The sequence below is a fragment of the Eimeria acervulina genome, genomic scaffold (genome assembly GCF_000499425.1).
Source record: "Eimeria acervulina Houghton genomic scaffold, Eah_scaff10, whole genome shotgun sequence".
NCBI classification, from domain to species: Eukaryota; Apicomplexa; class Conoidasida; order Eucoccidiorida; family Eimeriidae; genus Eimeria; species Eimeria acervulina.
The window spans coordinates 164275-174289 of record NW_013549486.1 but is presented as its reverse complement, the minus strand read 5'-3'; the positions used below and the strand labels follow the sequence as shown (position 1 = coordinate 174289).

Sequence of the window (10015 nt, the reverse complement as noted above, 5' to 3'; positions counted from 1 at the left end):
ATATATATATATATATAATACCCTTTTGTGTTAACTGCATGCACTGCTGCTCTCATATATATACATATATTATATTATATATATATAGATATATTATATATTATATATGTATAACATACTATACCCCCGAAAGCTGCGCCCCATTGCCTGTTGCTCCAATTCCTCCTCAAAAGACAAACACCAAAAAGCCATAAAATATATAATTAAACGAGGCGAAATTATTGAGACAACTGCAGCAGCAGCTGCAGCAGCAGCATCAGCAGCAGCAGTGCAGCAGCAGCAGCAGCTGCAGCAGTAGTAGTAGTAGCAGTAGACACAAGGGTGTGAGGGTATTAGGGGGGTTTAGGCTACGTCTCTGTTATTGTGGTGAGTGTTTTATGTTATATTTATGAATATAAGTTTTATTTTTATATAAAATTTAATAGGGCAGAAGAATATATAATCAGTCGCCTATTAGCTGCTGCTCTTCCGGGTGTATGCACAGCTGCAAGGGGCAGCAGCACGGTTATACAGACACCGAATTCTGCATTACAAACATCTATAATAATAAAAACTTCCTATCTAATTTGAGCGTTTACGGCCTAGGGTTTAGGGTTTGGGGTTTAGGGTTTAGGGTTTAGGGTTTAGGGTTTAGTGACCCCACAGCCGCAGCCCCAAGGCCAGCGGATCAGCGGAAGAGCGGCGATGCAGCAGCTTTTCTGGTGTATACAGCAAATACTGTTAGAAGCAAAAAAATGCATGCAGCTAGGAACCTTAAACCCTAAACCCTAAACCCTAATCCATATAAGCGCGCATCAGCATTTACACCCCCCACGCCGGCAGCCGACGCATGCTTCGGTGTCTTGTGCATGAGGGTTTAGGCTTTAGGGTTTTCGAGGTCTATAAGAAAGGGATTAGGGTTTAGTGTTTAGGGTGAAGGTCTCAGCGCTGCGAGATTCCTTTGTTACAATTCTATCAGCAGTAGCAGCAGCAGCAGCATGCTGCTGCTGCTGCTAGCCCTAGGGCCGCAGTTGGAGCTGTTTTGGCTGCCTGCAAGGCTTAGGGTTTAGGGTTTAGGGTTTATGGTTTAGGGTTTAATTCTATAAAGTAAATATTTGCTAAGGGAAGCTGCCTATACACCCGAGACAATGGCAGAGGCCTGTGCAGGGGGCCCCCGGGCGCGCCTGAAGAGCAGCAGCAGCAGCAGCAGCAGCAGCAGCAGCAGCAACCGCAGGAATAACAGCAACAACATCATCAGCAACAGCAGCAACAACAGCATCAGCAGCAGCAGCAGCAGCAACCGCAGGAACAACGCCAGCAGTAGCAGCAGCAGCAGCAGCAGCAGCACGGGCACGCTATTTTATCAGCGGGCTGTATCTCCACTGTGCGACTCCATTTGCGAATATATTCCTCGTTGGGTTCACCCTGATATGGTTTCTTTCTTGGGTTTGTCTTGTGCTGCTGCTGCTGCTTTTTGCTGCTGCTCTCCCCACTCCGGCAGCAGCACACCCTCTCTAGCAGCTTCTGCCTTCTTCTGGGTTCTCTATGCTCTCTTAGACAATCTGGATGGCAAGCAAGTCCGTCGAGGGTTTAGGGTTTAGGGTTTAGGGTTTAGGACTCTGCGCTGTGGCTGAGGGGTTTAGGGTTTGGGCTTCAGGGGTGTACTGTGTACTGTTCTTTAGTGGAAGGGTTTAGGGTTTAGGGTATAGGGGCTTGTGCTCTACTTTAGGGTTTAGGGTTTAGGGTTTCTAGTTTTGTTTGAGGATTATATTGTTGAAATGTTGGTGCGTTGTGGCCCGTAGTGTTTATGGTTTAGGGTTTAGGGTTTAGGGTTTAGGGTTTAGGGTTTAGGGTTTGCGGTTTCAGGCTCGCCGTTTGGGGCTGTGCAGCGCTGGAGGGGATTTCTTCGACCACTCGAGCGATTCGATTTCTTCTTCTTTTGCTGCTCTAATTATTTTGCATATGTTGTGTGGGCCCGTAGCAGCAGCAGAACCTGCAGCAGCAGCAGCAGCAGCAGCAGCAAACGAAGCAGCAGCAGGAGCAGCAGCAGAAGCAGCAGGGCCGCAGCAGGCTTGTGTATCTCTGGCGTTTCTGCGGCATATTCCGCTTTTGAGGGTTTTGCTACCAGGCGGGGGTTTAGGGTTTAGGGTTTGCTTCCAGGCTGTCTCCGAGCTGCATATACACCCCAGGCTCTTTCAACTCTGCTTTATTGTCTTAGCTCAGCTGCCGTTCTTCACAGCAACTTGGGCGCATCCAATTGTTGGCAGGACAATGCTCTCCGCCTCGCTAGAGGGCCCAGGAACCTTCTCCGTGAGGGTTTAGGGTTTAGGGTTTAGGGTTTAGGTTTGGGGTACAGCAACTTCATGGGTTTAGGGTTTAGTATTTAGTGCTGAGCAAATCCTCCTTCCAGGGTCTAGGGTTTAGGTGTATAGGGTTTAATGGTTTTGTCGGCATCGGGTTTAGGGCTTAGGGTTTCGGGGTTAGGGGTGAGTGCTTAGGGGGTTTTAGGGTTTAGGGTTTAGGGTTTAGGGTTTGGGTTTTGTGCTTGCAGGTTGATGAGTTGAATTTTATCGTTATTCCGTTGCTGCTGCTGCTACGAGCAGTCTACCCTTCTTTTTTCGTTATGTCTATATTTAAGCTGTTGGAGTTGCTGCCAGTGTTTGGGGGTTCTGTTGCTGCAGCAGCAGCAGCAGCAGCGCAGTGGTGCAGCAGCTTCTTCGTGCCGCAGCAGCAGCAGCAGCAAGTCATGCTCATGCTGCAGCAGCAACTTACTGTCGGCCTCTGCGCCCTCCTCATTTCTGTGGCTTTCTGTATATTCCAGTCATCTCGGTAGGCTGTCCTCTACGGTTTAGGGTTTAGGGTTTAGTAGGGTTTGCGATGGTTAGGGTCTAAAGTTTGGGTATGCAGGGTTTAGGGTTTAGGGTTTAGGGTTTAGGGTTTAGGGTTTGCGGGGTAGGTGGGTCTTTTTCTACGCTTTCTTCTTTGCACTCCAGAGGTGTAACAACGGGAAGTTATATTTTATTTATAATATTACCTTGACTTTGTGTGCAGGCTTAGGGTTTAGGGTTTGGGGTTTACGGCTAGGGTTTAGGGTTTAGGGTTTAGAATTTGTGTGCAGGCTGCTGATGAGCTTGATGTCTCGCGAACACTTCCCGCGGTTTGTTCCTGGGCTATGCTTTTTCGCTGTTGTAAGCAACATCAGGGTTTAGGGTTTAGGGTTTAGGGTTTAGAGTTTTGGCTAGAGGCAACGAACATTCACACGAAAATAAGGAATGCCTCACCTGTTCATGCTTGAGGGTTTAGGGTTTGTGGTTGAGGCTTAAAACAAGCAACTGTTACTACTGCAGCAGCAGCAGTTGCTGCTGCTGCAGCAGCTCCTGCTGCAGCAACAGGAGCTGCTGCTGTTGCGGGAAGAGAGGATTAGGAGTATGGATTGGGGTGTACGTACAGCTGGTGTTTGTTTGCTGCAGACTTTTTACTTTTCACCTCCTTTAGGCATTCAAATAATTTGTTTTTCTCTCGTTTGTGTGGAACTCATCGCCGCGCGTCTGAAGCTGCATGTTCGCTCTTTGCTGGTGAGAAGAGGGTTTAATAATATTATATTATATTATTATGTTTAATAATATTATATTATTATATTAGTATTAGTAATGTTATTGTTTATTATTTATTTATTATAATCTTTATTCTTATTATTTCTATTGCTGTTATTACTTTACTACTGTTGTATCATTATTATTATTATTATTATTGTATTGTTATTTTAATATTGTTTTATAATTATTAATGTTAGTATGTATTATTTATATAATTATAATAGTAGTTATTCTATTATTCTTATTATTACACTACTATTGTATCAGTATTATTATTATTATTATTGTATTGTTATAATATTATTTTACGTTTACTAATATTATTATTTTTGTAATAAAGACATTAACATAATTATAATTATTATTATTTCGATAGTTATATCAATATACTTGTTCATATCTCTCCTCGTTTGAGTTTGTTTGCTTGTATGCATTGCAATATTTGTTTATTTGGTTATTTGTCTATTGTTTGTTTGTTTGTTTGTTTGTTTGTTTGTTTGTTCGTTCGTTCGTTCGTTTGTTTTGTTTGTTTGTTTGTTTGTTTGTTTGTTTGTTTGTTTGTTTGTTTATTTAGAACGTTTATTTGGACTTATGATTTATTTTTTGTGTTTGTTTGTTTAGATATAATACGATTTAATTTTTATGTTTGTTTTTTGTGTTTGTTTGCATGCAGTATCTCTGGCTGCCAGTTCTGCTGTACATTAGCATTTGTCTCTGTCTGTCTCCTCCGCTGCTGCTGCAGCAGCTAGCAGAAGCAGCAGGTGTTGCTGCTGCTGTTCGTGGAAGTGCAGCAAGCCCTTATTTGCTGCTGCGGCTGCTGCATCGCCTTCGTTCTTCCTACGCGCTCGACGAGTTATTTGCTGTCTCTTCTTTCTCTCTTCTTTTTTGCTGTCTCTTCATTTATAAACATATCATTAACTGCCGGAACAACCCCAAACCAAACCCTAAACGTGCAGCAGACTAGCTGTCTGCTGTACAGCTAGCTAGCTAGCTGTACAGCGAACGGCTAGTGTGCTGGGCGCACGGCAAACGTTTGCAATGCTTGCTAGCTAGCTAGCTAACTAGTTAGTTAGACGATCAGCCGGCTCGGAAGTCAGTTGGCTAGCTAGCTAGCTAGCTAACTGCCTAGCTAGACAGCCAGCTAGCTAGCCAGTCAGCTAGCTAGACATCCAGCAAGCTAGGTAGCTAGCTAGCTGGTTAGCCATCCCCAGCGGCGTGCAGCCTTAGGGATATTCTCTGAGCTGTCTGCCTTTGGCTTTGTTAAGAGCCGAAGAATTTCGTATTTTGTATTTTAATCGACAAGTTGGGCGCACAGCGAATACTTGCAAGGGCCCCGTAGTAACCATTATTATATATTCATAGATATTTATTTATCTGAATATATACGTAGATATATGTGTATGTACATACATATGAATGTATATACATATATATATATATATATGCATTCATATGTATCACGTATGTGGATATGTGAGTGTGTGTGTGTGTGTGTGTGTGTGTGTGTGTGTGTGTGTGTGTGTGTGTGTGTGTGTGTGTGTGGATATATATATATATATATATATACAAGTATATATATATGTATGCATATATATATATATATACACGCGAAACCCAGCATGATATATTTAACATATATATTGCAAATATATGTTAAATATATCACGCTGAGTTTCGCATGCGGCCCAAGGGGCAATAGAAATGACAGGAAGAAAAAAATATTTTTAATTATAATTTTTTAAAACAATGATATTATTATATTATTAAAAATTACCTCTCGATGCATGCAATTAATAAAACATGTACAGTGAGACGAATGCAGCGGCCGGCAGATATCTGCTGGCGCGCACTCGGCCGAAACACAAGATGCAGCAGCAGCAGCACCCCAAACAGCAGCAGCAGCAGCAGCAGTAGCAGCAGGAGCAACCCAAGCACCAGCAGCACCATCACAAAAGCAGCAGCAGTAGCAAGAGCGCCCTAAGCAGCAGCAGTAGCAGCAGCAATATGCCAAGCAGCAGCGGAAACAGCACCAGCAGCAGTATCTCAAGCAGCAGAAGCAATGCGTAGCATCAGCAGAGACGGAGGCTGTTTGGGTGTAACATTTAAAGAGCGGTGTTGCAGTTTTTGTTGGTATCAGCAGCAGCAGCAGCTGGCTCTCCCAAGTCTTGAGAAGAGACAGCAGCTTCTTCGTGTAGAGTTGCTGCTGCAAGCGGCGCATTGGACAGCAACAAAGAGGCTATGCCCAGCCGTCCACTGCTGCCGCCACTGCTGCTGCTGCTGCTGCTGTTGCTGCTACTGTTACAGTTGCTGCTGCTGCTGCTGCTCTTGCTGCTGCCAGCGTCTGTCTCTGCTGCTGCGCTGTGCCAGTGCGTACCCCGTCTTACGGGGCCCTCAGAAGGAGCAGCAGCAGCAGCAGCATGGCCTAGAGACGTTCCTTTCGTCGTGGGGTAGGGGCAGCAACGAAGGTTTGTGCGGCCAGGTGCATTTTCCTGATCCCCTGCTGCTGCTGCTGCTGCTGCTGCACCAGCAGCAGCAAAAGGCTTCTGCTGCGTGTCTTTCGCCTGCTTACGGTCCCTCCTAGCCCTTGCTAGCTTTTCAGCAGCAACAACTGCAGCACAGCATCAAAACAGAACATCATGAAGTAAGCAGCAACCGTAGATAAACCGCAAGGTGCAGCAAACGATTGGCTGCCCAGCAGTAGCAATACATAGCGCAGCAGCAGCAGCAGATAGCACTGGAACAGCAACACAAAATTCAGCAGCAGCAACACAAATCGCAGCAGCAGCAGAATCGCAAACACCAGTAGCAGCAGCACAATGCGGAGCAGCAGCAACAAAGAAGAGAACAACTCCACGGCCAAACACATTAACACCCCAAAGGGTGCCGCAGCAGCAGAAAGTGCAAGTCTGTCTCTAGCAGCAGCAAGAGCAGCAGCAACAGCAGCGGCAACAACAGCAGCAACAGCACCATAAGCAGCAACAGGCACAACAGCAGCAGCACGATCAGCAGCATTGGGAACGACAGCAGCAGCAGCACCATCAGCAGCAACAGGAACAACAACAGCAGCAGCAGCAGCAGCAACAGCAGCATCAGGGGGGGGACCTTGTTTCCAGTGTTGGCTTTGTTCGGGTTCTTGAAAGCCTCCGACTTCGGCGAAAACGCGATCAATGCGCTGGACTACAGCCCCTCTATATCCGCGTTGGCATAATATATGCGACAGCTTCGAGGTGCATAGACACCCCGGAGTGTGCGCCTCCATTGCTGAGAACGTCTTCTCCCCCAGACGAAACTTTAACACATCCACAAACCAATTATACACTCCAAGCCCGTCTAGCTGCCCAAACGCCACGTCCGTGAACCTGCAGCAGCAACAGCAGCAGCATCAGAAGCAGCAGCAGCAGCAGCAGCACACGCAGCAACAACAATACCAGCATAAGCAGCAGCAGCAACAGCAGCAGAAGCACCAGCAGCGATAACCAAGATTGCTCTTCATGCGGAGTACAATCTACCTTCTTTGCCCATTCACTTTGCAGGGCTGCGAGGGAAAGAAGCGCGAGATTGTCTTCCAAAAGGGTTTAGGGTTTAGGGTTTTAGGGTTTAGGGTTGCGTACCACTGGTGGCTGAGGGCCTCTTGTGCTGAGATGCGCGTATGAGGGTTATAATCCAGCATCCTCGCTAGAAGATCGAGACCATCTAAGTCGAGTTTGCCGAAGAGCACCGCATTTAAATTCGAACGCTTATCGTGCTCACTGAAAAAGTGACTCTCCCCCCTGTTCCCAAACGGATAGTGCTGCAGCCTGCACCACCCCACAACCAGACAAACAAGACAAACAAAACACACAAACAAAAACAAATAAACTAGTATTATTAATCCAACAAGCAGCGTACACTCCAACTTCAATGATACGGGACAAAGCGATCTCCACACAGGAAAATCAAGATCGTGGGATCACAATATCGAGGGATCCCAGGATTGTGGGGTTGGGATTGTGGGGTTGGGATCGTGGGGTTGGGATCGTGGGGTTGGGATCGTGGGGTTGGGATCGTGGGGTTGGGATCGTGGGGTTGGATTGTTATGTGTTGGTGCTCTTACGCGGTGCAGTTTGTCCACTCTGCCTCGGTGGGTGTACCGAGTATTTTAGTAACGCGAATTAAAACTTCGAATTCCTGAGTGCCTTTAAAAAGAGGAATTCCTCGAAACATCTCCGCTATAATGCAGCCCGCCCCCCAAATGTCTGCTCCCAAGCCATAGTGCGTCCCATGCTCCTACACAAACAACACCGCTAAACCCTAAACCCTAAACCCTAAACCGCCAGGGATAAGGGCCTACAGCAATCTGCACTGCGGGTACACTTCTATACATATATAGGTTTACATTATATATATAGTTAATTTAAATATTCATATATATAAACTGAGGCACTGCAAACAAAACAAACAAAGCAAAAAAATCAGCAAAACAAGCAAACCAGAAAGACTAATAAGACAAACAAAGCAGTAAAAGAAGACAAACCTCCGTGCCGTCGCTCCCGATTTTCATTCTCCCCAAAAGAACCTCCAGAGGGCGGTAATAAATGGTGCAGACAGTTGGCGTTATTTCTCCTGAGAGTCGCAGCAGCGAGACAAACAAGCAACAGTCAATGCGCACGCAAACACCGCAAAAAGATGCAGATACACCCCATCACGAACACCGACGGCCCAAAGGAGAAAATTCACTTTAATATTATCACTTTTAGGCGAACGCTAGAGGCCTCAGTATCCACATAAACACGCAGCAACAACAAGAACAGCAGCAGCACAAGCAGCACCACCTACAGCAGCAGCATCACCACCACCAGCAGCAACAGCAGCACGAGCACTACCACCTACAGCAGCAACAACAGCAGCACCGCCAGAAGCAGCAGCTTTGTGCAGCTGAAGACACGGATGAGGCTTATTAAATACCTGCGTTGGCCCGGAAGCTCCTGCAGAGCCCCAAGTCGCCGATTTTAAGGATGCAGTTTTCACTTTCAGATGTCAGCATCAAATTGTCGGGCTTCAGGTCGCGGTGGCAGAGCTGTGCAGACACCCAACGCCCCCCATGCATTTCCCCTAGCCGCTATAATAGTACTGCAGTGATGGGCAGTAAATACTGGGGCTACGGAGGAACGAGAGATTGGTGGGGGTGGTGGAGATGGGGAAGTGCTGCTGCTGCTCGTGCTGCTGCTGTTGCTGCTGTGAGTCAAGTTGAATTTAAAAACGAGAAAAGCGGCCATTCGGAGGCTTTTTTGGGCAATAGATCGAGCTGAGTGTATTAGCCATTCAGTAGATGTGGGACGCAGTCGAAGCAAACTTTTGTTATAGCAGAAGCAAATATCAGCATCTGCTGGTGTTTGGTTGTTTGTGCTGCGTTGCATGCATGTTTGTTACCTTCTCATTGTGCAGAAAAGCCAAGCCGTTCAGCAACTGAAATGCAAGGAGTTTCGCGTGCTTTAAGGGGAGGCCCCATTCAGGTGAGACGGTGGGAGAGGGTTTTGCTTCTCTTTTCTTAGCTAGAAGTTTCTTTAAGTCCCCTCCCTCGCACAACTCATAGGCAGCAAATACAAATACTTGGGTCTGCTTCAGCTCCTCCTGCGCCAACTGCGCCTGCAACTCCCTCCGTAGCTGCTCCTGGTTTTCCGGGTCTGCTGCGGCGTGCTGCTGGCGGGCCCATTGAATGCGTTGTTGATTGATGCACTCAACCAGACGAGGAAGCTGATCTATAAAGAGATAACGCATCCGAACCAGGTTCGGATGGGTTCCGAAAGACTGAAAACGCAAAAGAAAGCAAATGAAGAGCAGCAGAATGAGCCACAACACGTCGGTAAACATACGAGCTGCACGTACACCTGAAATACTCCGCTTACAGAAATCGTAGAAAGCTCGCGAATCGTCGTACACCCCAACCCATCTTCTGTGACTGTTCGTGTTTCATCAACATAATATTTAACTGCAAATGTTTCTCCTCCTCCTACTCCTTCTTCGGGTTCTTCTACTGCTCTGTACACATCGCCGTACGTGCCGCCGCCGAGTCGTTCAACCTGCACATACACCTGAATCCTATCGCAATTAATGCATTTAATCTCTCCACAGTGCCCGCGTCTTTATTCAATTGGTGCAGAAAATGCAGCGGGGGAATGTTTAGCATGCTTTCAAAGAAAGAAACGAAAATATACAAACGCTTTCCAGGTAAGTGAAGAAGGCACTGGATCGTCTTGTGTATTGTGTTGTCTTTTCCGGTCCCTGAAATCTGCATTATCCCGAGGCATTTAAACGAATAAATAAATATATATGAGTATAAATATGTATTTATTGCTGCATACCAGGCGGAGGCGATGCTCGCGAGGGTCCTCTAGGGGGTTGGGGGAGCGAAAAGGAATTACTTGTTGAACGAGATCAACTGTAAAGTCTTGCAGCGCCAT

The 10015-nt window shown here is 46.5% G+C and overlaps 2 protein-coding genes across 2 annotated transcripts; one reads left to right on the top strand and one right to left on the bottom strand.

The window, feature by feature from the left end:
- Positions 1–1127: 1127 nt before the first annotated feature.
- Positions 1128–3105, top strand: EAH_00003040 (CDP-alcohol phosphatidyltransferase domain-containing protein, putative; the record flags this gene model as incomplete). Its single annotated transcript, XM_013394014.1, has 6 exons — positions 1128–1352; positions 1846–2055; positions 2140–2289; positions 2531–2808; positions 2936–2976; positions 3098–3105. 6 exons carry the CDS (start codon positions 1128–1130, stop codon positions 3103–3105), a joined length of 912 nt encoding a protein of 303 aa, XP_013249468.1.
- A 2572-nt stretch (positions 3106–5677) lies between these two features.
- EAH_00003030 (CMGC kinase, putative) lies at positions 5678–10015 on the bottom strand (the record flags this gene model as incomplete). The annotated part of the gene is made up of 9 exons (XM_013394013.1): positions 5678–6183; positions 6678–6934; positions 7187–7372; positions 7669–7841; positions 8089–8177; positions 8520–8631; positions 8985–9362; positions 9461–9634; positions 9917–10015. The coding sequence occupies 9 exons, from the start codon at positions 10013–10015 to the stop codon at positions 5678–5680; spliced, it is 1974 nt and encodes a 657-aa protein (XP_013249467.1).